The 25287-nt window shown below is 37.6% G+C and overlaps 1 protein-coding gene across 3 annotated transcripts in view; it reads right to left on the bottom strand.

Annotated features, from left to right (window-relative positions):
• Positions 1-25287, bottom strand: part of SAR1B (secretion associated Ras related GTPase 1B) — a 43851-nt gene that overhangs the window by 12854 nt on the left and 5710 nt on the right. For 2 of the 3 annotated variants that reach the window (XM_008691598.2, XM_008691599.2), the window contains exons 2-7: positions 19493-19568; positions 14521-14640; positions 10474-10539; positions 8886-8989; positions 7617-7748; positions 4965-6279 (exon numbers count right to left, since the gene is read on the bottom strand). In XM_008691598.2, coding sequence (XP_008689820.1) covers positions 6163-6279; positions 7617-7748; positions 8886-8989; positions 10474-10539; positions 14521-14640; positions 19493-19550 — 597 coding nt within the window. In that variant the 5' untranslated portion in view covers positions 19551-19568 and the 3' untranslated portion in view covers positions 4965-6162. Of the gene's footprint in view, positions 1-4964; positions 6280-7616; positions 7749-8885; positions 8990-10473; positions 10540-14520; positions 14641-19492; positions 19569-25287 lie in introns of those variants that run through there. The other variant, XM_040622440.1, reaches the window with a different exon arrangement.

Below are 25287 nucleotides of genomic sequence, written 5' to 3'. Positions count from 1 at the left end.
CTCTGGGATCACGCCCTGAGCTGAAGGCAGACGCTTAACGACTGTGCAACCCAGGCGCCCCTACAGGGCCTTTTTTTTAGGACCTTTGTTTTGTTTTAGGACTTTCTAGTTAACAAGCTTTTATTTTTATTTTTTTTTAAAGGTTTATTTGTCAGAGAGAGAGAGAAAGAGCACAAGCAGAGGGAGAAGCAGGCTCCCAGCTGAGCAGGGAGCCCGATGTGGGACTTGATCCCAGGACCCTGGGATCTTGACCTGAGCCAAAGGCAGACGCTTAACCAACTGAGCCACCCAGGCGCCCCTCTAGTTAACAAGTTTTTAAGCAGGGTCTTACCTTTCAATAAGGAGGACAGTGGCCACCACCCGAAGGGCTTCATTTACATTTACGTTGTTTCTTAGGAAGTTTCCCTATTCCCAGCAAGGTGTCTTTCACATTCTTCAGGGGTCTCTAACTCTTGAATTACTTGTAACTTTGAAAATTATATAGCTAAATTCCAGAGAATGAGCTAAATAAACTGGACATCATTTATTTCGCATTATTTGTCCCTTCACTGCACTATTTCTATCTTCTTGTTAGTTTCAACTTAACAAATAATTTGAATCCAGAGGTAACTCTATTTGATGGACACGACTGTAACAGAATTGGGATTGCTTACGTTAAAAGAACTAGCCCAAAGCTGCTTGTCGTTCTGTACATTGTGGGAAAGGTTAAAGGTAGCAAGGATTTAAGTCTCATAAGAAGCTCGATAATCCTTACCAAAATGATTAATGTTTTTTTTCACTGATGAACCAATGATTGTTTAGTGTTATTAGTATTGTTACATCACTGTTTCTGCTAAATGAAAAACACGCACTCTGGCATCAAAAAAACCTGCAAAGCTTGTAAATGATTCAGATTCCTGCCCTCCACCCCCACTCCAGATTTACTGAATCACTTTGGTTGGATTATTTTTTCTTTAGTGTTTTTTAAAAACATCTTCCCAGGAGAGGTACCTGGCTGGCTCAGTCAATAGAGCACAGGAATCTTGATCTCCAGGGTCATGAGTTGAGCCCCACACTGGGCATAGAGTTTACCTTAAAAAATAAATAAAATAAAATCTTCCCAGGAGATTCTGATGCATACTAACCCTAGAGAACTTTGATGTAGATAAAACCAACTGGTTGCCTTATTTTTCACATTTCAACAGAGTCAACACTGTGTCAGTTCTACTTTGGTACGCCCTTAAGTTGTTTTCAGGCAAATTAGGTCTTGGTACTTAAGCATTTTTCAGAATCTTTGTACAAAGGGAAAATCTATTATCTTCATGACTTCAAGGTCCAAGAAATTTCCAATGAGCAAAATGAAAATTATAGTTGGATGATAAAAATGGAACTTGACAGTAGAGTTTTTCAAAGACCATGTTAGCATTTTATTTTTCTATTCCTGACACTCGAATTCATAGGGGGTGAATGATAGAACATAATCAAAATAACATACAAACACAATTTAAGAACATTTAACCATCTCTCGTAGCTGTTCTTTGTAAAATACATAAAAGTAAACATATATAAATTTTATATAAATTATGCTTAATCTGTATACACTGTGAAACCATTGTTAAAATTCACACTGAGAAGCTAGTGCAAGCAGTGGTGTACAAAAGTGCAAACAAGGTTAGTGATGAAAACCTTACACTGACTTACCACTTCAACATACTCTGCATTCAGTCAAATACCGAAGGCCTCACCACAGAAAACACTTTGATCACTTTCAAAGTAAGGTGACTACATTCACCCTGCGTGCTCTCACCTCAGTATGGCAACTGATGATGAGTTCAGGTTAGCAGCACCAGGGAAGAGAAACCCACGTGAAGTCGGCCCACTGATGTGAATCTTTACACTGGATAATGAAAACAATTCCAAAGACCACTTGTATGTCCGAAGCTGTAGAACTATCACCCCCCTTTACCCCAAAGTATTTAAAACTGAAATTAATTCGAATTCTCCCTCCTCCATTTAAAATGCATGCTGAAGAATTCATCCACTCCAGTGCAGCTTTTCCAAAAACAACTTGGCGTGAAATCTCTCAAAAGGCTTTCCCATTTCTGCCCTAAAATCTGTTTGGGGTAAGGATGCTCCTGCAACAAAGTTCACTTTGGACAACTTGCTTACTGTAATTACTGTAATTACTTTTGATTCTATTTAAAAGTGTGGCCAAATCCCTGAACAATCAATCAGTGGTATTAAATGCATTAGTTACTTAATGTTCTAAATTATGAGAACAAAAATTTGTTGGTTCAGAGGTACATCTTCCATAGATTCTGTAGATTCCCTTCATACTTTTTATCCAGGTGTGGTGTGGGAATGTGTGAGGGGGGATGGTTCCAGGGATCAGGAGTGGAAGCACGGTTTTAACAAAATCCCAATCACTTTGCACAGAGGCACAGTCCCATATTCCAAGACCTGTTCGTTTGTTCCTTTGGGGGGGGTGTTAAAAGCACGAATTTGCATTTCAAAAGAAGAGTGATGGAAGCCATCAGAAGCATCACCATGTAGCTTTGAGAATTTAGACTTTAATTGAAGATACACTGTTTTCTGAACTCTTAGATTTATAGCAAAAAAACAGTTTATAGAAAACCTTTAATTCACCATTAAGTTTGCATTAAGGAATTTTTATTTGCTAATCTCTATCTTTTTCATGCTTTCTTGGAGATTTTTTGAAGCTTCGCCAACTTTTACATAGGTTTAAAATGATCTAAACAATATACTCTAAATAAAATGAACACAAGATATTTCGAGAGCATTCTCTTCCTATTAGCTATTCTCATTGTACTGTAATCAAAATTTGGCAATAAATCCTTGCAAACTTTAATCACATGACTATCAAGACTGAAATGTCACACACGAGTCACAGCCAATACAGTTTGAGAACATGTAAACCTTTCTCCTGAAACTCAAATCATGTCAACTAGAATTACACTGCTTTTAATGATAGAACTTGTGAAAGTGCTGTTTTGAATGTGGCTGATCAAATCATTTTGCAGAAGGCAAGAAGCAGTATTATCACAGCTATTACCCTATTTTAATGATTCTACAAGTAGTTTATGTGCCGCAAAGCACTAGGAAGAAGCGTGAGCCTGTTCAAAACTAAGGAAAAGAAACAACATTGTAAACCACGGTAAATGTGTATATATACACAGGCCCACAAAACTGAACTTTACGTCTATGCAGGCAATATCTGAATTCATACATCTTTGGCACTCAAAGATACTGTCAACCAAGCCAAGAGCAAAGAATTTTTTTCATCTATTTTAGAAAATGTCTTGCCCCAATTTTAAAAAATGCTATGATCTCCAATTCTAAAAATTCACTGAGATAAAGACAAACTGGAATCAATTTAAAAAGTTACCTGAAAACATAATTAACAGCAGTCCTTGAAAGAGGTGTGGGGATAAGGGTTTCATTAAAATGAGAAATGTAGGCTGAGAAATGTAGGCTGAGACCCTGTCTTTTAGAGCTTTACTAAAGATTTTAACATATCTTTTGAGCAGTGCCTGATTTATATGGAATCCAGTCTTAACTTGTATACATTTTTACAACTTATGGTAAAAGGTACTTATGGTAAAAGGTACAAAATTAATCTATGTCCCCAGTGCTACCATTTACCCCCAAAATACTGCACAGGTGCACCCACTTGCACAAGCACATAGAACATGTTTTCCCCATGTGCTTCTACTGTTTCTTGGCATTCTCTTAATATGCTTCTCTTGAAGGGGAGCAGTGATTCAGTGGATATGTTCCAAGGAGCTGGAAGAGTGAGATGGGAAGCCCAGTGACTAGGGCCCATCTCCCTGCAGCTGGGGGGAAAGCCAATTGCTGCTGTGTGCAGCTTCATTTCTGAATGTTGAGGCCATAATCTTACATCATTGGGACAATAGCCACAGTTTAGTTGTGGTCCACAACTGACTTTGTTTCTTTGATCCCAGTGTCAGAACTAGAATGAAAATTCTGGAATGATTTATTTTGTACCAGAAAGCATTTTTCCCTTTAGAGAAACGAGTAAGCTTTTTCCTTTATACCAATTTATGAAACAAATAATTAACTTCTCAATATCACAATATAAGGAAATACTTAAAGAAAATGCATGTCCTTGTAGGTGCTCAAGACAGATACCAACAAGAGGCAGTTACTTTAATAAGACCTAGTTCTGTTTAGTCAGGATATTAGAAGTTACCTGATTTATTTTTTTATTTATTAAAGTAATCTCTACACCCAATGTGAGGCTCGAACTCACAACCCTGAGCTCAAGAGTCCCGTGCCCCACAAAATGAGCAGTACTTGAATTACACGTGGCAGAATAAACCAACAGGTTGGTATGTCATTTCATCCTTTTCCCAGGATGCTACTGACGACTCTAACCAGGGAAGAAGCTCTTATTTTCATTTGAAAGGAAGGTTAAAGTGAAACAGAAGAGCCATATTACTAAAACCAAAGGTCATGTTGAAATGACCTTGTTGGTTTAGCTAACTGGTATTTCCTTCCAGTCAAATCCCTTAATCCTTACCTGTCTCAGATGTTCCAGTATTAATGACAGAACTAGAGTAACTGATTTGGAAAAAAGCTAAAGAAAACACTAATTCTGATATATAAATTATTCCTGATGGAACTGGAGCAATCTATTCTCAATGGAATTGGTTAAATATACTATAAAATCCTGGTTTATAACCAAGAGAGAACTAACTCTCAAGTATGAATTTTTAAAGGTCCATATTTGGCACTTATCTTTCAGCTTATTTTAGTAATTATGGGCATCTCAGAACCTCATGGAAAAAAAGAACTCAATTTCTTTAGAAATCAAAGTGCTTTGCTACCTAAAAATGTTAGTAGTGAGGCTTGCAGACACTACCACACGGCAGGCATTACTTCTAAAAACAAAAGCCTTTGTGCTATATAAAGTAAGAGCTGAGAGCAATTAAGAGAAAAGAAAATCGAACACAAGCATTCATTTATTTCTAAAAAATAAACTATGCCAAACAATGCAAAAGAGCTACAGGACAGGACCAGAGTCCCCATGCAGCTCAGAAGGCAGAATAGGGTTCCTTTCCCCTCATACATACAGGCCTCCACAATGAAACGACGCACAAGGTGCTACTTGTTGCTTGCCCTGGGAGTATCCTGTAAAAGGGAGTGGGGAGTACCTCTAAATGTGGGGAGACTGGTGCCTGTCACTACTTTGGGTGAAAAGGCACAAATGACCAAACTGGGCACCAGTAAGTTTGGAACACTTCAGAATCAGACAATTGGAATGGAGCTATAGGGCCTATCAAACCCCAGATCAACCTTGTGCTGTACTAGAAGATGTACTTTTCTTCAAAAGACCAATCCCACGGAAACTAGGAGGTGGACCCCATCAGCACTAATAATGGTAGCATTACTGTTACAAATACACGATTCAGAGTTAAATGTGGTATAAGGTGGAACCAAACACAGCTTGTCTCCTGGTAAATCCAAAAGCCTCTAGAAGACTTAAACATTATCCTAAAAATTCTGAAGTGGTCTCCTTTCCCCACAACCCCCTCATACGTATGTTATTAAATACTCAAAATGTCAGAGCATACTAGCCAGATAAGACACATTAAAATGAAACATCTGCCCAAAAAAGATGCCAAACATCAGGGTGTGTTTTATTGCATGACGTTTGCATAAGAAAAAATATTATTGAAAACTGTAAGGCATCATGCAATCATCAATAAGCTAATTATTAACTGTACACTTAAGATAGGTGGACATATAATCTAAAATTTAAAAACTAGTTCCAAAATAGTACATAAAAATTTAACATGATGAGCTTTTAAACATGGTTTATATTTGTAGCTTCACGTTGTTAAAAAGTGCTTCAAATGTACTGCTGGAAAGTTGTTCTTTATAAATGGTGCTGGGGATAATGTCAGATTATAAACTGTATAAACAATTTTTATGGAATTGGAAAGCTAACATTGTGATACTCAAACTCACTTGAATCAATTTTCAATTTGCACTCAAATTAAGTTGATATAATATTAATAATCTAAAAAACATCTGTTTCCTAACCAACAAAAGTCTATTGAATTCAAGTTATGCATGTTGAGTGGATCAAATCTCTGAGCAGGCCTGAATGGTGAGACCTGGAACCGATATAGGCGGTTGTTAATCAATGTACTGTGCCATCCAACGGAACCCTTCTCCGTAACCTTGCCTTTTGAGCACGCTGCACATGAAAACTTCTAAGGGTCGGGCATTAAGTTCTTTCAGAGTTACATTGCCCTAGAAGGGAAGACAGACATTATATTATGATGGATGACCCCTTTATGAAATAAAAGCTCCACTTTACAGCTGAATTGCAGCTTCTGCATCTCAGAACAAAGGATGACTGTGCTAAGCCTTGGGGTGTTGGGCAGACAAGTCCCTTAGACACACAGGAAACCTCCTCTCTCTCTCTCAGTGGGAAAGAGGGGAGTTTGTGAGGCACACAAGAATGAAAATAATCTCTGACTTGGAAAAAATTTAAGTTACCCAAGCCGGTTTCACTAATATTAAAGACAAACCTTTCTGAGGAGGTTTATGACTAAACAAGGCATTTCCGAAAAATGGGGAGTAGACTTATTGAAAAGAAGACACAGAAAACACACTAAAGTCTACCCTAACATCAAAGTCTCCTTCCAAAGAATGCAGTATTTCTCCCACTCTGAAAAAATATATATAAACCAAGGAAACTTTGTTTGTAAACTCTGAGATTTTTTAATACCAAGATCCCTCCCCCGAACAAATACTAGTAAAAATGATTGTAAAAATAATGCATTTTGAAGCTCATTATAAAGTATTATGTTTAAAGGTGCTGGGTGGCTCATTCGGTTAAACGTCTGCCTTCAGCTCAGTCATGATCTCTGGATCCTGGAATCCACCCCTGCATAGGGCTCCCTCCTCAGCGGGGAGTCTGCTTCTACCTCTCACTCCTCCCACCCCTCATGCTCGCTCTCTTTCTCTCATATAAATAAAATCTTAAAAAAAAAAGTATTATGTTCAGAAAATCCCCAAACACTCCTATGTTCAAATTTACATTTTATATTTATCTCTGATGAGCTCAGGGCCTAAATACACTACCGAAATGCTTAAACATTTAAGTTATTATTTGGTGGCTAATTCTGAAAATCTATGATGAATAAAACTCTGAAAGCCTTGATTCGGTTTCCCATAAGCATGAGCTTTGACATTTTTGTTATCCTCAAGAAAAGGTTTCATTCCGTGGTAGAAAGAAAAGACATGAAGACATTTAAAAAGACCCAAATGTACAAATGACAGTTTTTAAGAAAAAATAATAATGGGCCTATGTAGTTGGACAATAGTAATTTAAAAAGACATTTGGTTGTACACTTGCAACTAATGTTACATGTGAGTTATACCTCAATTAAAAAAAAAAGGCAAAAAAAAAAAAAAAAAAAAAGGCAGACTGCCAGTTCGACTAATTACCATGATTACTGTTAGCACTAGTACTGGAATCAACTATTTCAGAAGATAAAAATAAAGTAACACATTAAATTAAAAGACCCTTACACTGCCAAATGAAATATTCACACTAGTCAAAAAAAAGTTGTTTTACTTACCTTTCCTGTTGTCTGACCATATAAACCAAACATCTCTCGTAACCTTTCTTCGCTGATGGCTTCAGGTCTGTCAATCTTATTCCCAAGAATTAGTATAGGCACATTAGCAATGGTTTCATCTGTCATTAGTGACTGAAACAAAACAAAAGACAAGATGTTGATATGAAACTAAAGAGCTCCTTATGACAAGATACCAATGAGTATCAAGGACTCGTTCTCTATCATAGCATGTCAGTTTTGCCAAATTCCTTGACAAACTTTTTGTACATTTGGAAGTATGCTCACGGGCACCTGGCTGGCTCAGTCAGTAGAACATGCAATTCTTGATCTGGGGTTTGTGAGTTTGACTCCAAGCTGGGTGGAGAGAGGAATTAAAAAAAAAAAAAGTGAGCTCAAAGGAACTATAAGCTCAATTCTTCTGTTTCCCTATAGCTCCTTCTGTAAATGGTCAACTCTGCTCACTCTGTGAATCACTAAGGGACTCTAAAACAAATACCTTGAAGGTGAGCAGACCTGGTTTCAATTCTAGTTCTACTGCTGATGAATTAGATCTTGGACAAATAAGCCTCAGTGAAGTTCAAAGAGCATTTGGAATAGTAGCACCTACCTTACAGAGTGGATTTGAGAATTAAATGAGTTAATATACATGTGCCTGGCACAAAGTAGGTAGTTAGGAATTCCCTGACCCTGTTCCATGACCACAGAACCTACCTGGACTTTGCCACATGAACAATTTGCCTGCTCTGGGCAGAGGCATGGTCAGGTTAAATCATTGCTTTCTCTGTGGTCCTAGACCTAGCCCTGGCCTTCCCAGCTGATCCTGAACCACTTTACAAAGCATCTGACCTGGGAGAGGGGGAGGAGAAGTAGCCACACATGCCCCCGCTCACTCCTGAAAGTGGTGACTAAGTATGTTATACCATTTCCAGGTTCCGGCCAACTCCCGAAGAAAATGGCATCTAGGATGACCAGAGACTCAAGACCAAGCTACTCCAGGTATGCCGCAGACATGAAATATACTACAAAGGCACATTGCACAGAGTGAGCTTAGCTCTTCAGGAAGAAAGTCTGTGTTAGAATGTCCTCAATAGGTACAATTACTTCAAGCCACTGTCTCTGCATTCTAAGTGCAATAACCACTGAGCTCTGTCAATTGCCAGGAGTGATATCAGAGACTGCAGAAAAGCTGCACTCCGAAACCTACATCTCCAAATTATTTCCTCAAGCTTACCAGAGTGATTCAGCTATGTTTAGTTTTGGTTAACTTACATCAAGTTCTTCTTTTGATTCTAACAGCCTTTCATGGTCTGCACAATCCACCAGAAATACAATGCCATTGATAGCAGGAAGGTAGTTTTTCCACACTCTTCGAGCTAGCAGAAACAATGAGGAGTTAGATTTTATTTGCTGGTCAAACTTAGCAGATGGTTTGATGGAAGAGTCTAACAAGATATCAAGTATAATTATCCCTTAGCTGCTCCCACGTCACTATATACTTAAGTTAATCTTTAACCCAGGGTTGCCAAATCTTTCCAGAGGACCAAGGAAGGCTTTCCTTGACGTGACCAAGTCAAATATTTTACTCTGCCCCAATTTTCCGAAGTTAGAAGTGGAATTATTTGTTACCAATGGACAATGATGCACATTAAGTTCACTGGATAACTGCCACTATTTTTAAATTTTATTTATTTATATGCAGTATTCATTTTTTCAGTTTTTTTTGCACTAATAAATTTGGAGTCAGTGAAAGAAGGAAATTAGTGGGCACAGATTTAAGTTAAAATAGTAAAAGCAAACTGTTATAACAGAAATTAAAGTCGATGAAACCATTAGGGTAATTTTTTCCATGACATTAGTTTTAGAAAAGTTTTAGAGGCGCTTTAGGGGTAAGCAACTTTTTTCTGACTTCGGTTTTATGATATATCTTAAAAACAGCACAGAAATTAAGTCTCAGACAAACTCCATTAGGTTCCAATTCTAACCATCACATTCTGGAAAGTACTTCATATATTTCAAAGAATTATTATGTCTCAAATGTGCATTCACTAGCCACAACCACTCAAAATCTTTTCAACTATTTGTCATAGGAGGTTTAGAATGTCCACCAACTTTGCAATATCCATTATTTATGAATTACCATGTGCTGGGTACTACCAGGTCTTGGGCGGGGCATAAGAAATGGGCTTTGGTTCTGGAAAGTTTAGTAGAGGAGATAACACAGTCTTTTCAAAACTTGTAGACATTTACACAAACGCACTAAGTGCCATGGAAATATAGTTAAGAGCTCTTCTAGGTGAGAGCGGCTTCTCAGGGGAGGCAGCCACACTTACACTGGGCCCTGAAGGTGGGTTACTTATGTGCAGATGGGTATGGCATGAGCAAAAGCACAGAGAGGGAGAACACCAAGAGGGTTCTGTTTGGTTGGAGTACAGAGAATAGGAAAGGGAATAGGGGAAAATAAAGACTCAAAAAATAAAATAGGATCAGATTACAGAGATCCTGAATGCCAGGTCAACAAGTTTGGCTTTCATTTTGTAGGTCAGCCACTGAAGGTTTTTAATACAGAGCAGTAACATCATAACATGATTATGAAATCAGTGAGATGTGGATTAGAGCAGAGGATAGAGGCTCAATTTTGGTTACATGCTTTACACCAAAAGCAATTCAGATTTAAATTCACCAGGAGTCTCATGAAATCACTTTGGTTTAAATCTTATCTGGTAGTAGTAATTCTTAAATTTTAAGTCTACTCTGGCCTTCCTTGAATAGAACAAGATCTCATGCACTGGAAAATAATGGCCACATTTTTATTAAGTTAAAATAAAATAAAGCAACTATAAGAGTTATAGAATCTTACCTTGAACATGTCCACCCAAATCAAAAGTTGTAAAAGTCATGCCAGCAATGGTTAGTTCTTCTGAAGCTAAATAACAATAAAAAATATTTTAACAACAAGAAAATCAGATATCCATTCATGGTATGTATTGCTACTTAATGTTCGATTTACTTTAAGTGCAAATAAGTAAGTTCACATCAAACATTTAGGAATAAAAGAATTTATTGTAATTAGATATACTTCACTTTATACTGACAACATAACACAGGTAATGGTAATATTCTAGTATTTCTTACCCTCCACAAATTCAACATTTTTTTCCCTTCTCTTTCTCCTGCTGANNNGAAAATATTAACTATTCAGATAATTATCTGCTGTGAATTCAAGTAACTGCTGCAACCTAATAATTCTTCCTATAATTCATCTTAGATGATACCGGGGAAATAATTTTCTCTCATGGCTGTCATCTTAGCAAGTGACAGTCTTTGATGATAAACACAGTAGCAACAAAAATTTTTGCCATAATGTCTTCAAATTTTTTTCTGCTCTCTGCCTTCTTCTAGAACTTCAAGTATAGGTTGGCTAGACTGGTATTGTCCCACAAGTCACTGAGCATCTGTTCATTTTCTTTTCATTTTTCTCTCTGTGCTTCATTTGATATAGATTCTATCATGTTGACTTAAGTTCACTGGTCTTTGCTCCACAGTACTGGCACTATTTTGTTGTTAATCCTACTATGTAGTGAAAAGTTCGTTTCAGTTATTGTATTTTTCATTTCTAGAAGTTCCACTGGGTTCTGTCTTATATCTTCCATTTGTTTCTTCATTCTCTTCATGTTTTCCTTCAGTCCTTGAGCACATTCATCAGAGCTCTTTTGGCATCCTCGTCTGCTAATTCCATCATCTTAGTCACTTCTGGGTCTGTCGCTACTGACTGATTTTTCTCCTGGTTGTGGGTCACACTCTTCTGCTTCTTTGCATGTCTAGTGATTTTTGACTGGCTGCTAGATTTCATTGTATTCTTTTGAGTAAGGTGGACTTTGTTCTGGTAGGCAGTTAAACTGCTTGCAGATCAGTTTTTAAGTTTTGTTAGGTTACAGTAGTCTTGTCTTTACAGGTACTTCAACTCTGTTCACTAAGGTATGGTCCTTCTGGAGTGGCTATTGAATGCTGTGTGTTATTCAACCAGGTCTCTCCCTTCTGGCTGGTGGGAACATGAATGATTCCTGGGCTCATGTGAGCTCTGAGAATTATTTGGTTAACAGCTCTGCTACAATTCTTCTTTCTCCAGAAATTATTCTTTGATTGGCCATGGGGAGTTCAACCCTTTGCAAACAGACTAGTATTTAGCCATGAACATTTCTGCAGCTCTTTGTCTCCAGAGCTCCTTCCTCTCTGGTACTATGCCAAGCAAATTCTCATCACCACAGTCTCCCCATATTCTAGTCTCTGTCTCCTCAACTCAGCAAGACTACTGGGTTATGTTTGGGTTTCTTCTCCCTGCACCATGGTGTGAAGATTATCTCTGTGATAAAGCTTGAAAAAAGAAAGGTTTTCCTTTTCTCAGGAATCATAGTCCAGTCTGAAAATAGTTGCAGTACATATGTTTGCCAGTTTTTTAGCTGCTTACAGTGGGAAGGTAATTCCAAATGCTTTTACTGCCCCATAGCAAAAACAGAAGTCCCCTACAATTACAATGAAAGGTTCAGTGTAATTTTAACAGTTCATTACAATTGCTGAGGCCCCAGAATAGTTTACTGTTAAAAAATTCTTTATGTAGACTCCCAACTGAATGAATCAATACAATTTGTGTTCAAAGTGTGTTCCTTTCCATTAGGAAAATATAATGCTTGGATGTGGTTGGGAAACTACCTTTATGGTTAGTTTCCCACTCCCTACTTTATAAAAGATCCCAGTTTGATTAAGACACAGAAAACTGTTACTATCCCAGGGACTCTAACCCTTCCCAGTCACTGTCCACTCCCAGAAGTAATCTAAATTCTATCACCACAGATTTGCTGTGCCTGTTCTAGAATTTCATATAAATGATACCAAACAGTATGTAACATTTTGTGACCAGCTTCTTCCAAGCAGCATAATATATACTGTATGTAACAGTTATTCCTCTTTCTTACTGACTAGAATTTCATGGTTTATCCTTTTTTTTTTTGGATGGGTATCTGACCTGTTTCCAGTTTGGGGCTATTACAAAGAAAGCTGTTATAAACATTCTTGTACAAGGATTTTGATGAACATATGTTTTCATTTCTCCTTGAAAAATACTTAGCAATGGAATTGTCAGATCATAGGGTAGATATATATTACTTTTTTCACATATGCTCTTAATTAATGAAAAATGTAAGATGAAATGAATGAGAGCTGCAGGAAAATTGAGATGGCAACTGTTTTGTGCCACTGCTTTTACTCCTCATTCCTACAACGTGTGACATAAAGTAGGTCCTCAATACATATTTGATGAATAAATAAAGGAGAGCAACATCAAAAATATAAAAATGGGGGTGCCTGGCTGGCTCAGTCAGTAGAGCATGCAACTCTTGATCTCAGGCTTATACACCATGTTGGGGGTAGAGATTACGTAAAAATAAAATCTCAAAAAAGGTTTTTTTTAAAACGACTTACACCTACTATAATACCATACCACTCGGCAGACTCTTCCAATTGTTTTTGTTTTTGTTTTTTTTAAGATTATTTATTTATTTATTTGTCAGAGAGATTGAAAGGGAGAGAGCGAGATAGAGCACAAGCAGGGGGAGCAGCAGGCAGAGGAAGAAGCAGGCTCCCTGCCAAGCAAGGAGCCCGATGCGGGACTTGATCCCAGGATGCTGGGATCATGACCCCAGCCCAAAGCAGCCACTTAACCGACTGAGCCACCCAGGCATCCCTCTTCCAGTTGTTTTTGCACACAATTTATATACTCAATTTCACCATGATCTTTTTTTCTTTAATAGTATTTTTCTTGTATCAGAATCTTATTTGCCAAGCCCCACTCTTCTAATACAAAAAAAAAAGATTTATCAATTCTATGAAACCTTCCTTTTCCAACTTCACTAAAAGTTTTATTGATAAAATGGTACTTTAAAGTGTTTCTGTTGTTCTCCTTCCTTGTTCTCTGAATATTTACCGAATTAAATAACTATCATATTATCTACTTTTTGGTCCAGTGCTCAATTTTATACTCATTATTAATAAGTCCACACTCATTATTTCATAATTAATCTGTGGATTAGCTTGTTTTTAAACTCTATGTCTAAAAAAACTAAAATTAAAAACAAAACAAAACTTTATGTCTACTTGATTCATAGTCTTTTCAAATGAAAGTAAGGTCACAGGTACTTATAAGTTAGGCTTCTGTTCTAATAATTTTGTCACTTTAACACTAACTTTACTTTCTCAAATAGTACCATCACATAACCATATACACTGGACAGTATGTATTAAGAGATCTACAGAGTCACTTTTAACGTTCTTCATGCAGTCTTTCTTAAAGAAACCCCAGTAAATTATTTTTCAAATTGTTCTAAAACTTTCTATTAATGTATCAATGCATGCCCTACTTCTTGGAATAATTCTATGGTCTTTATATTAGATACTGTTGTGGTTCCTCAGAGTAGAAAAATAACTGGTTAATAAATTGAGTCCCTACCAAAGTGTAAGACTATAATGTGTCCACTGAATAATGTTTTACAGTTTTAAAACTTGAAAGAAATTTAGGTTATCTAAACAAGGTAATGGTGACTATTTATAGCCTAAGCAATATTTGGTTGGATAGACCTCAATCATGTTATAATCCTGGAGAGAGTAACTTTAATTCCTCTAGCTGGAGAAGGGTGTGCTAACTGATAAGAAGGTATGTGTATTATTTTAAGATCTAAATATATTTCTTGGGAGTGGAGTGGGTTAGCTACGATTTATTATACAAAATATTTTAAGAATAGGTCAAATCACCTGATCATAATTTATCCACCAAAAAACAAAAAAATTTTCAGTTAGTGCCTATGAACTGGTATCACTTGATAAAGGAACATATTGTATGTGGGAATATACTTACTGGGATGTAACGTTGGGACATGTTGTCCAAGTCTGTCATCTTTTAGCATGTGTAGCAATGTTGTTTTTCCTGCATTATCCAATCCAAGAAATACCAATTTACCGGTTTTCTTATATAATCCTGTAGAGTAAGAGCTACAATTAGTCAAAATTCTGACATAAGATTATCCTAACAAAAAACTTGAAATAAAAGTATAATATAACATTTATAGTTTAGTTATTTGGATACTTTTCTTAATTACTCTAGATTTTTTTTTTATAAAGAGACACCTATTAACCTTTTGAACTTGTAAGATTTTATAAACTGGCTTGAATAAGCCTGAATTTCTAGTCTACTTTTAGTTTTGAAGAGCTATTCTAAATCCGTCATGATTTGCAAATTCAGGTCATTTTTTTTTTTTAAGATTGTATTCATTCATTTGACAAAGCGCGTAGAGAGAGCACAAGCAGAGGGAGCAACAGGCAGAGGGATCCTACCAGGATCACGGGATCATGACCTGAGCTGAAGGCAGATGCTCAACCGACTGAGCCGTGCAGGTGCCCCTCAGATCATTTTAAAACTAAACTCTGTCCCAGTCACTGAATGTATTACCTAACCTTGTCTCAATACCACAATGCTGATTCCCTTGACAATTCAGGGATAAATATCAACGTCCTCTACTAGAAAAACAATCGTAACATACTTGACATCATGTATTTATGAAGCTGGACCAAAAAGAAAAATTAAAGAGATTTTTCACGGATGAAAATAAAATAAGCACTTCTGTTAGTAGTGAGTTTTTTCAGTAAAAAGTTTAGGTCACTGTCAAATTTCCCTGAGAATACAGTTAAACTATTCACAGGATTGCATAAAACTAAAGCAACGACAACAAAAAAACTAAGCACATAATTTTAGATGTATTAACCAGTAATGATAGAGGAAGTGATAGGAAAAAGAGTATTGACCAATTTGTAAGAGACTGGTATTTACTGTGAAATTCAAAATTGAGCTTTATATTTTTTAAAGGCTTTTTTTTTCAGAGCAGTTTTAGGTTTACAACAAAACTGACAGGATGGTACAGAGATTTCCAATATACCCCATCTCCACACATATACAGCCTCCCCCCTTATCAACATCACTCACCAAAATGGTACATTTTTTTTTTTGTGTGCAGATATTAGAGGGCATGCCAATATTTATTCTTTTTTTTTTTTAATGATTTTTTTATTTTATTATGTTAGTCACCATACAGTACATCCCCGGTTTCCGATGTAAAGTTCGATGATTCATTAGTTGCGTATAACACCCAGTGCACCATGCAATACGTGCCCTCCTTACTACCCATCACCGGTCTATCCCATTCCCCCACCCCCCTCCCCTCTGAGGCCCTGTTTGTTTCTCATAGTCCATAGTCTCTCATGTTTCATTCCCCCTTCTGATTACCCCCCTTTCTTTATCCCTTTCTTCCCCTACTGATCATTCTAGTTCTTATGTTCCATAGATGAGAGAAATCATATGATAGTTGTCTTTCTCTGCTTGACTTATTTCACTTAGCATTATCTCCTCCAGTGCCGTCCATGTTGCAGCAAATGTTGAGAATTCGTTCTTTCTGATAGCTGAGTAATATTCCATTGTATATGTGGACCACAACTTCTTAATCCAGTCACCTGTTGAAGGGCATCTCGGCTCCTTCCACGATTTAGCTATTGTGGACAATGCTGCTATGTACATTGGGATGCATATGGCCCTTCTCTTCACTATGTCTGTATCTTTGGGGTAAACACCCAGTAGTGCAATGGCTGGGTCATAGGGTAGCTCAATTTTTAACTTTTTAAGGGACCTCCACACTGTTTTCCAGAGTGGCTGTTCCAACTTGCATTCCCACCAACAATGTAGGAGGGATCCCCTTTCTCCACATCCTCTCCAACAATTGTTGTTTCTTGCCTTGTCTATTTTTGCCATTCTAACTGGCGTAAGGTGGTATCTCAGTGTGGTTTTGATTTGAATTTCCCTGATGGCTAATGATTTTGAACATTTTTTCATGTGTCTGTTAGCCCAAAATGGTACATTTTTAACCAACGATGAGCCTACACTGATACATCATAATCACCCAGAGTTACCTTAAGACTCACTCTTAGTGTTGTATATTCTGTATTTTGACAAACATATATCCATCATTATAATATCATACAAGGTATTTTCACTGCCCTAAAAATCCTATATGCTCTGCCTGTTCATCCCACCCTACCCGCATTGCCTGGCAACCACTCATCTTTTTATTGTCTCCATATTTCTGCCTTTTTGTCTTGCCAGAATGTCATATAGTTGTAATCAGACAGTATGTAGATTTCTGAGATTGGCTTCTTTCACTTAGTAATATACATTTTAGCTTCCTCCATGTCTTTTCATGGCTTGATAGCTCATTTCTTTTTAGTGCTAATACTTCATTGTCTAGATGAACCAGTTTATTTCTCCATTCACCTACTGAAGGGTATTCTTGGTTGTTTCCAAGTTTTGCCAATTATAAACGAAGCTGCTATAAAACATCCGTGTGCAGGTTCACGTATAGACCTAAGTTTTCAACTCCTGTGGGTAAATACCAAGGAGCACAACTGCTGGATTGTATAGTAAGAGTATGTCTAGTTTTGTAGGAAATCACCCAATCTTCCAAAGTATCTGTACCATTTTGCATTCCCAGCAGTGAATAAAAGTTCTTGCTGCTCCACACCCTTGTCAGCATCTGGTGTTGTCAATGCCCAGCTTTTAAACATTCTAACAGTTATGTGGTAATATTGAACTTTATGTTTCATGTGTTTAATTGTCTAACACCCATGGAATTACATGAGCATGGGGACACAGCAGCAACTCCAAAATATATTTTATCAATAAATGAACTTTTAAAGACATTAGGCGTTGTAATTCAGGCTACCCATTTAATAAGTTCATGCCAAAATAACACCTAATTCTTTATCCACATGGAAGCTTAAGAAGTAAACTGAAGTCTGAATCTTTTGATAACCCCGTGACCAAGAGTTCTAATCCTAAGAGGAAAGACTGTCTTCCATTTTTACTTGAGCTGGGATATAACATTTCACATTTAATCATGAACTGTGACTAATAATTTTTTATACATTTCTATTTCTTTTTTAAAAAAGATTTTATTTATCTATTTGACAGAGAGCAAAAGCAGAGGGAGGGGCAGAGGGAGAGGGAGAAGCAGACTCCCTGCTGAGCAGGGAGCCCGATGTGGGGCTAGATCCCAGGACTCTCTGGAATCATGACCTGAGCTGAAGGCAGATACTTAACAGACCGAGCCACCCAGGCGCCCCAACATTTCTATGTCCTAAAATGTTTCTACATAGATTGTTTCTAACCAGTGCAGTCACAATCAATCTTACCATCCTTTTAAGTAGTAAAAGTGCACTGGATAAGATTGTAAAAGGAAGACCTAGAACATGTAAACTTCAGAGTGGGTCGGACTAAATCCTTATTTTGTGATAGGCACTGTTAAGCAAGCTGTTACACATTATTTAATCTTCAGAATAACTCTTTTAAGTAAACATTATTATCCTCTTTTTTACAGAGGGGAACAAAGGCTCAAAGTTAACTTGCTCAAATGCTGAAGTTAGATGTGACATTTGAAACCATGCCTGATGCCAAAGATTTGGTTCATTTCGTTTCTCTACACTGCCTCCTACTGTTAACCCTATTAACCTCCTGCTCCTGAGGCCATTTATTTTGCTTTTTCAACATTCAGCATAGATTAATTTTTATATAAACTGAGATATAGATACCAACCTGTTACAACCCAGGTTATCCCAGTAAAATGAAGTTTAAAATGCTTATTTCTGACCCAGTTGTTGCAAATATGTAACAAAATATTTCAGTCTGATAAAAATATTTAAGAATTCTTGAGGAGGTAATATAAAGAGATCTGATATTTGACCTGTAGTAGAGTGACAGTATAAAATGTGAGGAATTTTATTTTAAAAAGGAAAATCTTGGTTTTTAAAAATGTGCAAACATTGTGATCCAAATAAGAAATAAAAATAGACTGACAAAATTTGATCTTACATTTTTATTCTTTTAATACATAGTAGTCAAACAAAATGTGTATTTTCCAAACAAAATTTATTTGCTTTGTTAAAATTATGTTTGTGGAAAAAGAGCCACTTATATAGGAGATAGTAACTCATAAGTATGGTTGTGGCCAGTTAGGAATTATGTTGACAACTCTGTAATTACATGAAATGCTTCTCTTTGTTCGAGTTCAAGATGATGATTACATGGAGACTAAACTTAGAGCATGATTTGAAATAGGAGACCAGAAATATCTTCATTAATTACTATAATAATAAAATTGTCTATGTCGTAACATAAAAGTTAATCAAAAGCTTGTTTCACTGGAAAATGTGAGAAGTTAAGAGTATCAATAAGAGAATGAGATGCTAAGATTTTTCCTCTTTAAAATCTATAAAAAGAGGAAAATCACTAGTCAGAATTGCTGGGTAAACATGTCTCATTTAGCAGATTATACGCTGCCAGTTATGATATACAAAACACTTTACAGAACGTGCATTTTATAGTAACAAAAATAATGCACGAAATTCCTGTGAAGATTAAAGGAGATAAAGTATCTAAAGCACTTAGGTAAATTGGCTAATCAAAGGTGGCTATTCCTATAAATAATATTCCTATCAACAACCTTAAGGGGTAGGAATTATTTTTAATTTACAGATAAGGAAACTAAGGTTAAGGTGGAGAAAGTAATTTGCCCAAGATAATATATTTTATAAGGGATACGATGAGTAACTCAACACGTTTTTATGATTTTAAAGCCCCCTGTCCAAAATAAAAACAACAACAACAACAACAAAAATAAAGCTCACATTCGGAACTACTGGGTTATATATAAAGAGGCATTAGACAAATAAGCACTTTTATTTAAGTAGGATTAAATGGGATAACAATAGGGAACAAAGAACCAACATACCTAAAAATTGTAGCACACTGCTGAAACCACTGTAAATCCAGTCAAATATGAAGGACATATCCAAATCTTATAGGGTCTGGAAAAAAAGTGTTTCAAATTCAGTAGTCAACATTTAACAACAACATTAAACACAAACTCTGAGTAAATAATCCTACAACAAACTTCCTATAAGGAGTTAGCCATTCTTATCTAGGGTGATCTAATCTGATATATACTGATATATAAAAAACAAAATGCCATTAAAATACAAACTAGTGGGGTGCCTGGCTGGGTTAATTGGTAGAACACTTAACTCTGTCTCAGGGTTGTGATTTCAAGCCCCATGCTCAGTGTAGAGCTTACTTTTAAAAAAAAAGTTGGGGGGGGGGGACACCTGGGTGGCTCAGTCGGTTAAGCGTCTGCCTTCAGGGTTGGGTCATGATCCCAGGATCCTGGGATCAAGACCCACATTGGGGGGCGCCTGAGGGGCGCAGTCGTTAAGCGTCTGCCTTAGGCTCAGGGCGTGATCCCAGCGTTCTGGGATCGAGCTCCTCAGCTAGGAGCCTGCTTCTTCCTCTCCCACTCCCCCTACTTGTGTTCCCTCTCTCACTGGCTGTCTCTGTCAAATAAATAAATAAAATATTAAAGAAAAAAAAAAAAGACCCACATTGGGCTCCTTGCTCATCAGGGAGCCTGCTTCTCCCTCTGCCTGCTTCTCCCCCTGCTTGTACCCTCTCTCTGACAAATACATTAATAAAATCTTAAAAAAAAAAAAAAGTACAAGGCCTTTTTCCATTTTTCAAAAACAAACCAAAAATCTGTTTTAATTAAAAAAAAAAAAAAAAAAAAAACCTCACTAGAAACAATTATTTGCCAATCAGAGTGGCAAACACGAAAATAAATTGTAACAGCCAGAACTGGAAAAGATGCGGTAAGAGAGGCGGTTAGTGGCAGTATAAATTGGTGCACATCTTTTTAATAACTAATTCAGCAGTAATACATATGTTATACTGTTTGACCCAAGAATTCTACTTTATTTATTTATTGAAGGTCGGCTCCACGCCCAGCATGGAGCCCAATGTGGGGCTTTAACTCACAACCCCAAAATCAACACCTGAGCTTAGATGAAGAGTCGGAGGCTTAACCAACTGACCACCCAGACACCCCTCAAGAATTCCACTTTTAGAAATTGTCCTAAATATGGACAATCTTTATGTATAAAGATGTGCATCAAAACATTATATAAGAAGAAATTTGGAAATAATCTATATTCAACAGTTAGTTAAATGAAGTACATACGATCTGTGACATAGGTACCAAAACCTGAGAGTGGGGGAAGGAAGAGCAAGGAGAAAGAGACTTAAAAAGGACATTTATAATAATGAAATAAGTTTCTGAGTCTGATTATACCTATGTGGAGTAAAAACCCTCCTTCTGTTACTTCTGGTCTTTTGTAGCAAATGGTACCAGGTGGTAAATTTCTGGGTCTGTCATCTTTCTGCATTTTTCAAATTTTAATCATATTCAATGTTAAAAAATGTTTTTTTAAATCACAGTAGAAAATGCAGAGTATAGTTCCGTTTAGCATTTACTTGACATGTGCTTGATAACTAATACAGCTAATATGGAAAGAGGAGGAAAAAAAGCCTGGAGAAATGAAAGATCACATATACAAAAATACATCTTCAAATCAACAAAGTTCATTTTCTATTTTTTGAAAATTTATTTATTTGGCAGAGCGAGAGACAACAAGCAGCGGGAGCAGCAGAGGGAGAGGGAGAAACAGGCTCCCCAATGAGCAGGGAGCCTGATGCGGGGCTCGAGCCAAAAGCAGACGCTTAACTGACTGAGCTACCCAGGTGCCCCAACAAACTTCATTTTCTAGAGCTAAACAAAACCCAGGCCCAAAACTTGGGCCAAGTCCAAACAATTTGAAAGCTTCTTCTGTCTTTGACATTTTTTAGACAAAGTGTGACACACAACACTGCTTTCTTTACCTCTCAGTCAGTGGGCTGCCAACCCTGATCCAGACAGGCCCACCAAACTCAGAATTGCTAGAGGATAAGGTGTTAAGAGATTACACTGCCTTGAAAGTGAGAGACAAAAGAGACACCTACCTTCAGTTCCCTGGAACTGAGGAGATCCCCTGAATCCAGGCGATAGCCTCTCCCCTCTTCCATCCCCTTACTTGAACTCACAAGAACCAGTCCATTCCTAACTGAGAGTGACTCACAAATTATGAAATTTCATGTGTCAGTAGCACAAGAATGAGAACTAGAAGAGCCACATATATATATAAAAATCCAGGGACGCCTGGGTGGCCCAGTCCGTTAAGTGTCTGCCTTAGGCTCAGGTCATGATTCCCATGATTCCCCAGGGTCCTGGGATGGAGTCCCACACTGGGCTCCTTGCTCAGTGGGGAGCCTGCTTCTCCCTCTGACTGCTGTTCCCCCTGCTTGTGCACAAGCTCTCTTTCTCTCTCTCTGACATAATTAATAAATAAAATGTTTAAAAACAAAACTCTCTCCCTTTGCCCCTCACCACTGCTCGCTTGCTCTCTCTCTCAAATAAATAAGTAAATCTTAAAAAAAAAAAAATCCAGCACCTTAGGAGTTCTTATTTTACTCAAGGTGAAAATTATATCTCATTCTATTATTCTAGGTCATGTAGAAATTGAAACTTGTAGGCACAGAAAATACATACAAGTGGCTTATCTTTTCTGAAGATTTTTCGGTAAGATTTATGTTTTTCAAATAGAATCATAATTTTTACTGTAGGGAATCAAAGCAGTGGTGTATTGAGACATTTTATTTAAATCAATAATGATTACCAAGTTCATATTATGTCTAAGGTCCCCATGGGGGATATAAATATTGATGATAAACATGGCTCTTTCTCTTGAAGAGGTTATAGTCTAGAGAGAAATTAGCTACATAAATGTAATTCAGCTGAAAAATGTTAAACCTGAAGAGGGTATTATCTAGGATGGTAACAACTTACCCTGTAGAAGTTCAAAACTTATACAAACACAAAGAAAAAACCTGCCTATATTATAAATCATAAGCTATTAGGGGATTAATAATCATGACAGTGTAAAATGAGAATAAAAAGAAGTAATGCAGTAGGAAGGAGTATGTTATGCTCACAAATGTACTTTATGCTCTTTTTGAAAAAGAGAAAACCAGTCCTCCTTATCTCTATATCCAGAGTCCTATTTCCATAGTTCTACAGAGGCAACAAGTTGTAGCTAAGGAAAGGTTTCTTGGATGATGTTCAGCCTAAATCTTAAACATTAAATAAGAGTTTCCTAAGTGGTTGTTATACTATGTGCAGAGGTGTGAAACTAAGTGGGGACAGCAAAAAGGTACTGTGAAATGATGGGACATGTCAGGGGGCTGCAAATTTAGCGTCAATCAATAGGTGATCACAAGTAAGGCAAGTCAGAGTGAGAAACAAATCTAAGACTAAATTTAGGCGTTTGGTCTTCATGCTTGCTACCTATAACATAGGGACGTAAGAAACCATACCGAATCAGTCTTTCAATTTAATAAAGCAAAGCTAACCAGAAATAGCAGCTACCCCTATGAGCATTATGATTTGTCTTAAGGTTAAGAACAAGAGCTGTGGAGCCAGGACTTTACCACTGACTTTAGGCAAGTTACTTCAATTTCCTTACCTGTAAACTGGGGATAATAGTAGCTACCTGAGATGGTTCTGAAGATTAAATCCATTACTACACACAAAGCACTTAGCTTCTGGCATGGAGGAAGCATTAAGCGTTAGCTGCTCTTATTTCGTCTACCATGTGGCCCACAGGACTAGGCACTTTGTGGATGTCACCACTAAACACCCCATCAACCTTTCAAAGTAAATGTATTATTATTTTTAAGTAGGCTCCATGCCCAATGTGGGACTTGAACTCAGGACCCTGAGATCAAGAGTTACATACTCTATTGACTGGGCCCCAAAGTAAATTACTGTTCCCATTTTACATTAGAAGAAATTGAAGTTACAAATAGCTTAAACTCAAGTATTAGGGATTGGCACATCCAAGTTCCAAACATGGGTGTTCCTGACTTCCAGGTCCGTTCCCTTTCTCTCTCTCTTTTTTTAAAGATTTTATTTATTTATTCAACAGAGATAGAGACAGCCAGCTAGAGAGGGAACACAACCAGCGGGAGTGGGAGAGGAAGAAGCAGGCTCATAGCGGAGGAGCCTGATGTGGGGCTTGATCCCATAACGCCGGGATCACACCCTGAGCCGAAGGCAGACGCTCAACTGCTGTGCCACCCAGGTGCCCCCGTTCCCTTTCTCTTATACTGCAGTGGCTTTATAACAAAGTTTTAAAGGCTTAAATTTGTTTAAATGGTTACATACCATTTTTTAAATCACTCCAGCTTATGACTCTGACATATAATTCCTCCTTCTCCCTCATATCCCACATCTAGTTAGTTATTCCCCAGCTCTAGCAATTTCTGCAGTCTCAAGCTTTCTTTGATTCCTACAGGAACCAGTTAGTGAAGAACCTTAAATCACATTCCCAAACTATCATCTTAACCTCAAATTTTGTTTGTACAAGTCTGTACACATCCTCCAGAGTGGCTTCATCAAAATGTCGTCTTAGACTTGACCTGTTGCATGATCAGGGTGACTGTTAACTCCCAGTTTGCTGGGGACAGTCTCAGCAAAGTTATCTCAGTACGATTATTAATAGTTCTTCCTTTCACTCTCAACAGCATCCTGATTAGGTGTGAAATTATATGGCCACCCTATACCTGGAGGTCTATGAGCTGAGAAATGATTCAAACTCCTCGTCCAGTATTCCAGAATTTCCACTATTTTTGGTTACCTTTACAAGCTTAAATCTTCTCTACTTGTAGCTTTCCTGTGTCAAAGTAAACCAGTTGCCCTTCACTGCCAGTGACCTATACCTTACCACCTTAAAACCTCTGCCCATTCTTCTTCCCAACCAACAAATGAATTTGTCCCACCAATTCTCCTAAAGGCCTCCTGCCTCAAGCACCAGCCAAATGCTATGGAAGAAAAGAGTTTTCACTTGAGATGGTCTTTAAGGAACAGATTGGAAGAACCAACAAAACCCAGCAAGGATAGAAGAGGGGCACCTGGGTGGCTCAGTCAGTTAAGCGTCTGCTTGTGGCTCAGGTCATGATCGCGCGGTCCTGGGATGGAGCCCTGTGTCAGGCTCCCTGCTCAGAGGGGAATCTGCTTCTGCCCATCCTTCAGCCCTTTCACCCGCTTGTGTGAAAAGTCTCTTGTTCACTCTCTCAAATAAATAAAATCTTAAAAAAAAAAAAAACAAAAAAACCTAGGAGAGACGATGGCAAAAGTAGAAAGAAGTTAGCCCCCCATGAAGTACTACTGCAGAGATGTCACAGCTTGCTTTGTGAGGAGACAACCGCTGAGAGCGTGAGCAGCCCACAGCAGAGCGGAAGTCCAGGAGATCCCAGTACTTAAAGCACAGCAGAACCAGGTTTCCAGGAGTCATTAACTGTGTGACCTTGGAACAAGCTACAGTTTCTTTTGCAAACTCTCCCAGGGTGTTGTAAAGATCAAATGAGATAAAATGCACAAAATAAGTAGGACAGAAGGTCAATAGCTGGAGGCAGTAAGGAAAGATTTCCTCTTTCAAAGAGTGTGAAATGGAAGGACAGAAGTGGGATTTTCTTAAGGAAGGGTAAGTACTCTGGTAAGAAGGAGCTAGGGAAAGAGAGAGGTTAAAGACGAGAGAAAGGGAAAGAGGGAATTAAGCAAAAGGGGCAAAGTCTCAAGAGGAGCCAGGGCTGAGAGCACATCTC

The sequence above is a fragment of the Ursus maritimus genome, unplaced genomic scaffold (assembly GCF_017311325.1).
Source record: "Ursus maritimus isolate PB19 unplaced genomic scaffold, ASM1731132v1 scaffold_5, whole genome shotgun sequence".
Classification (NCBI taxonomy): domain Eukaryota; kingdom Metazoa; phylum Chordata; class Mammalia; order Carnivora; family Ursidae; genus Ursus; species Ursus maritimus.
Note: the sequence above shows the minus strand (reverse complement) of the source record. Positions and strands in the feature narration are given on the sequence as shown.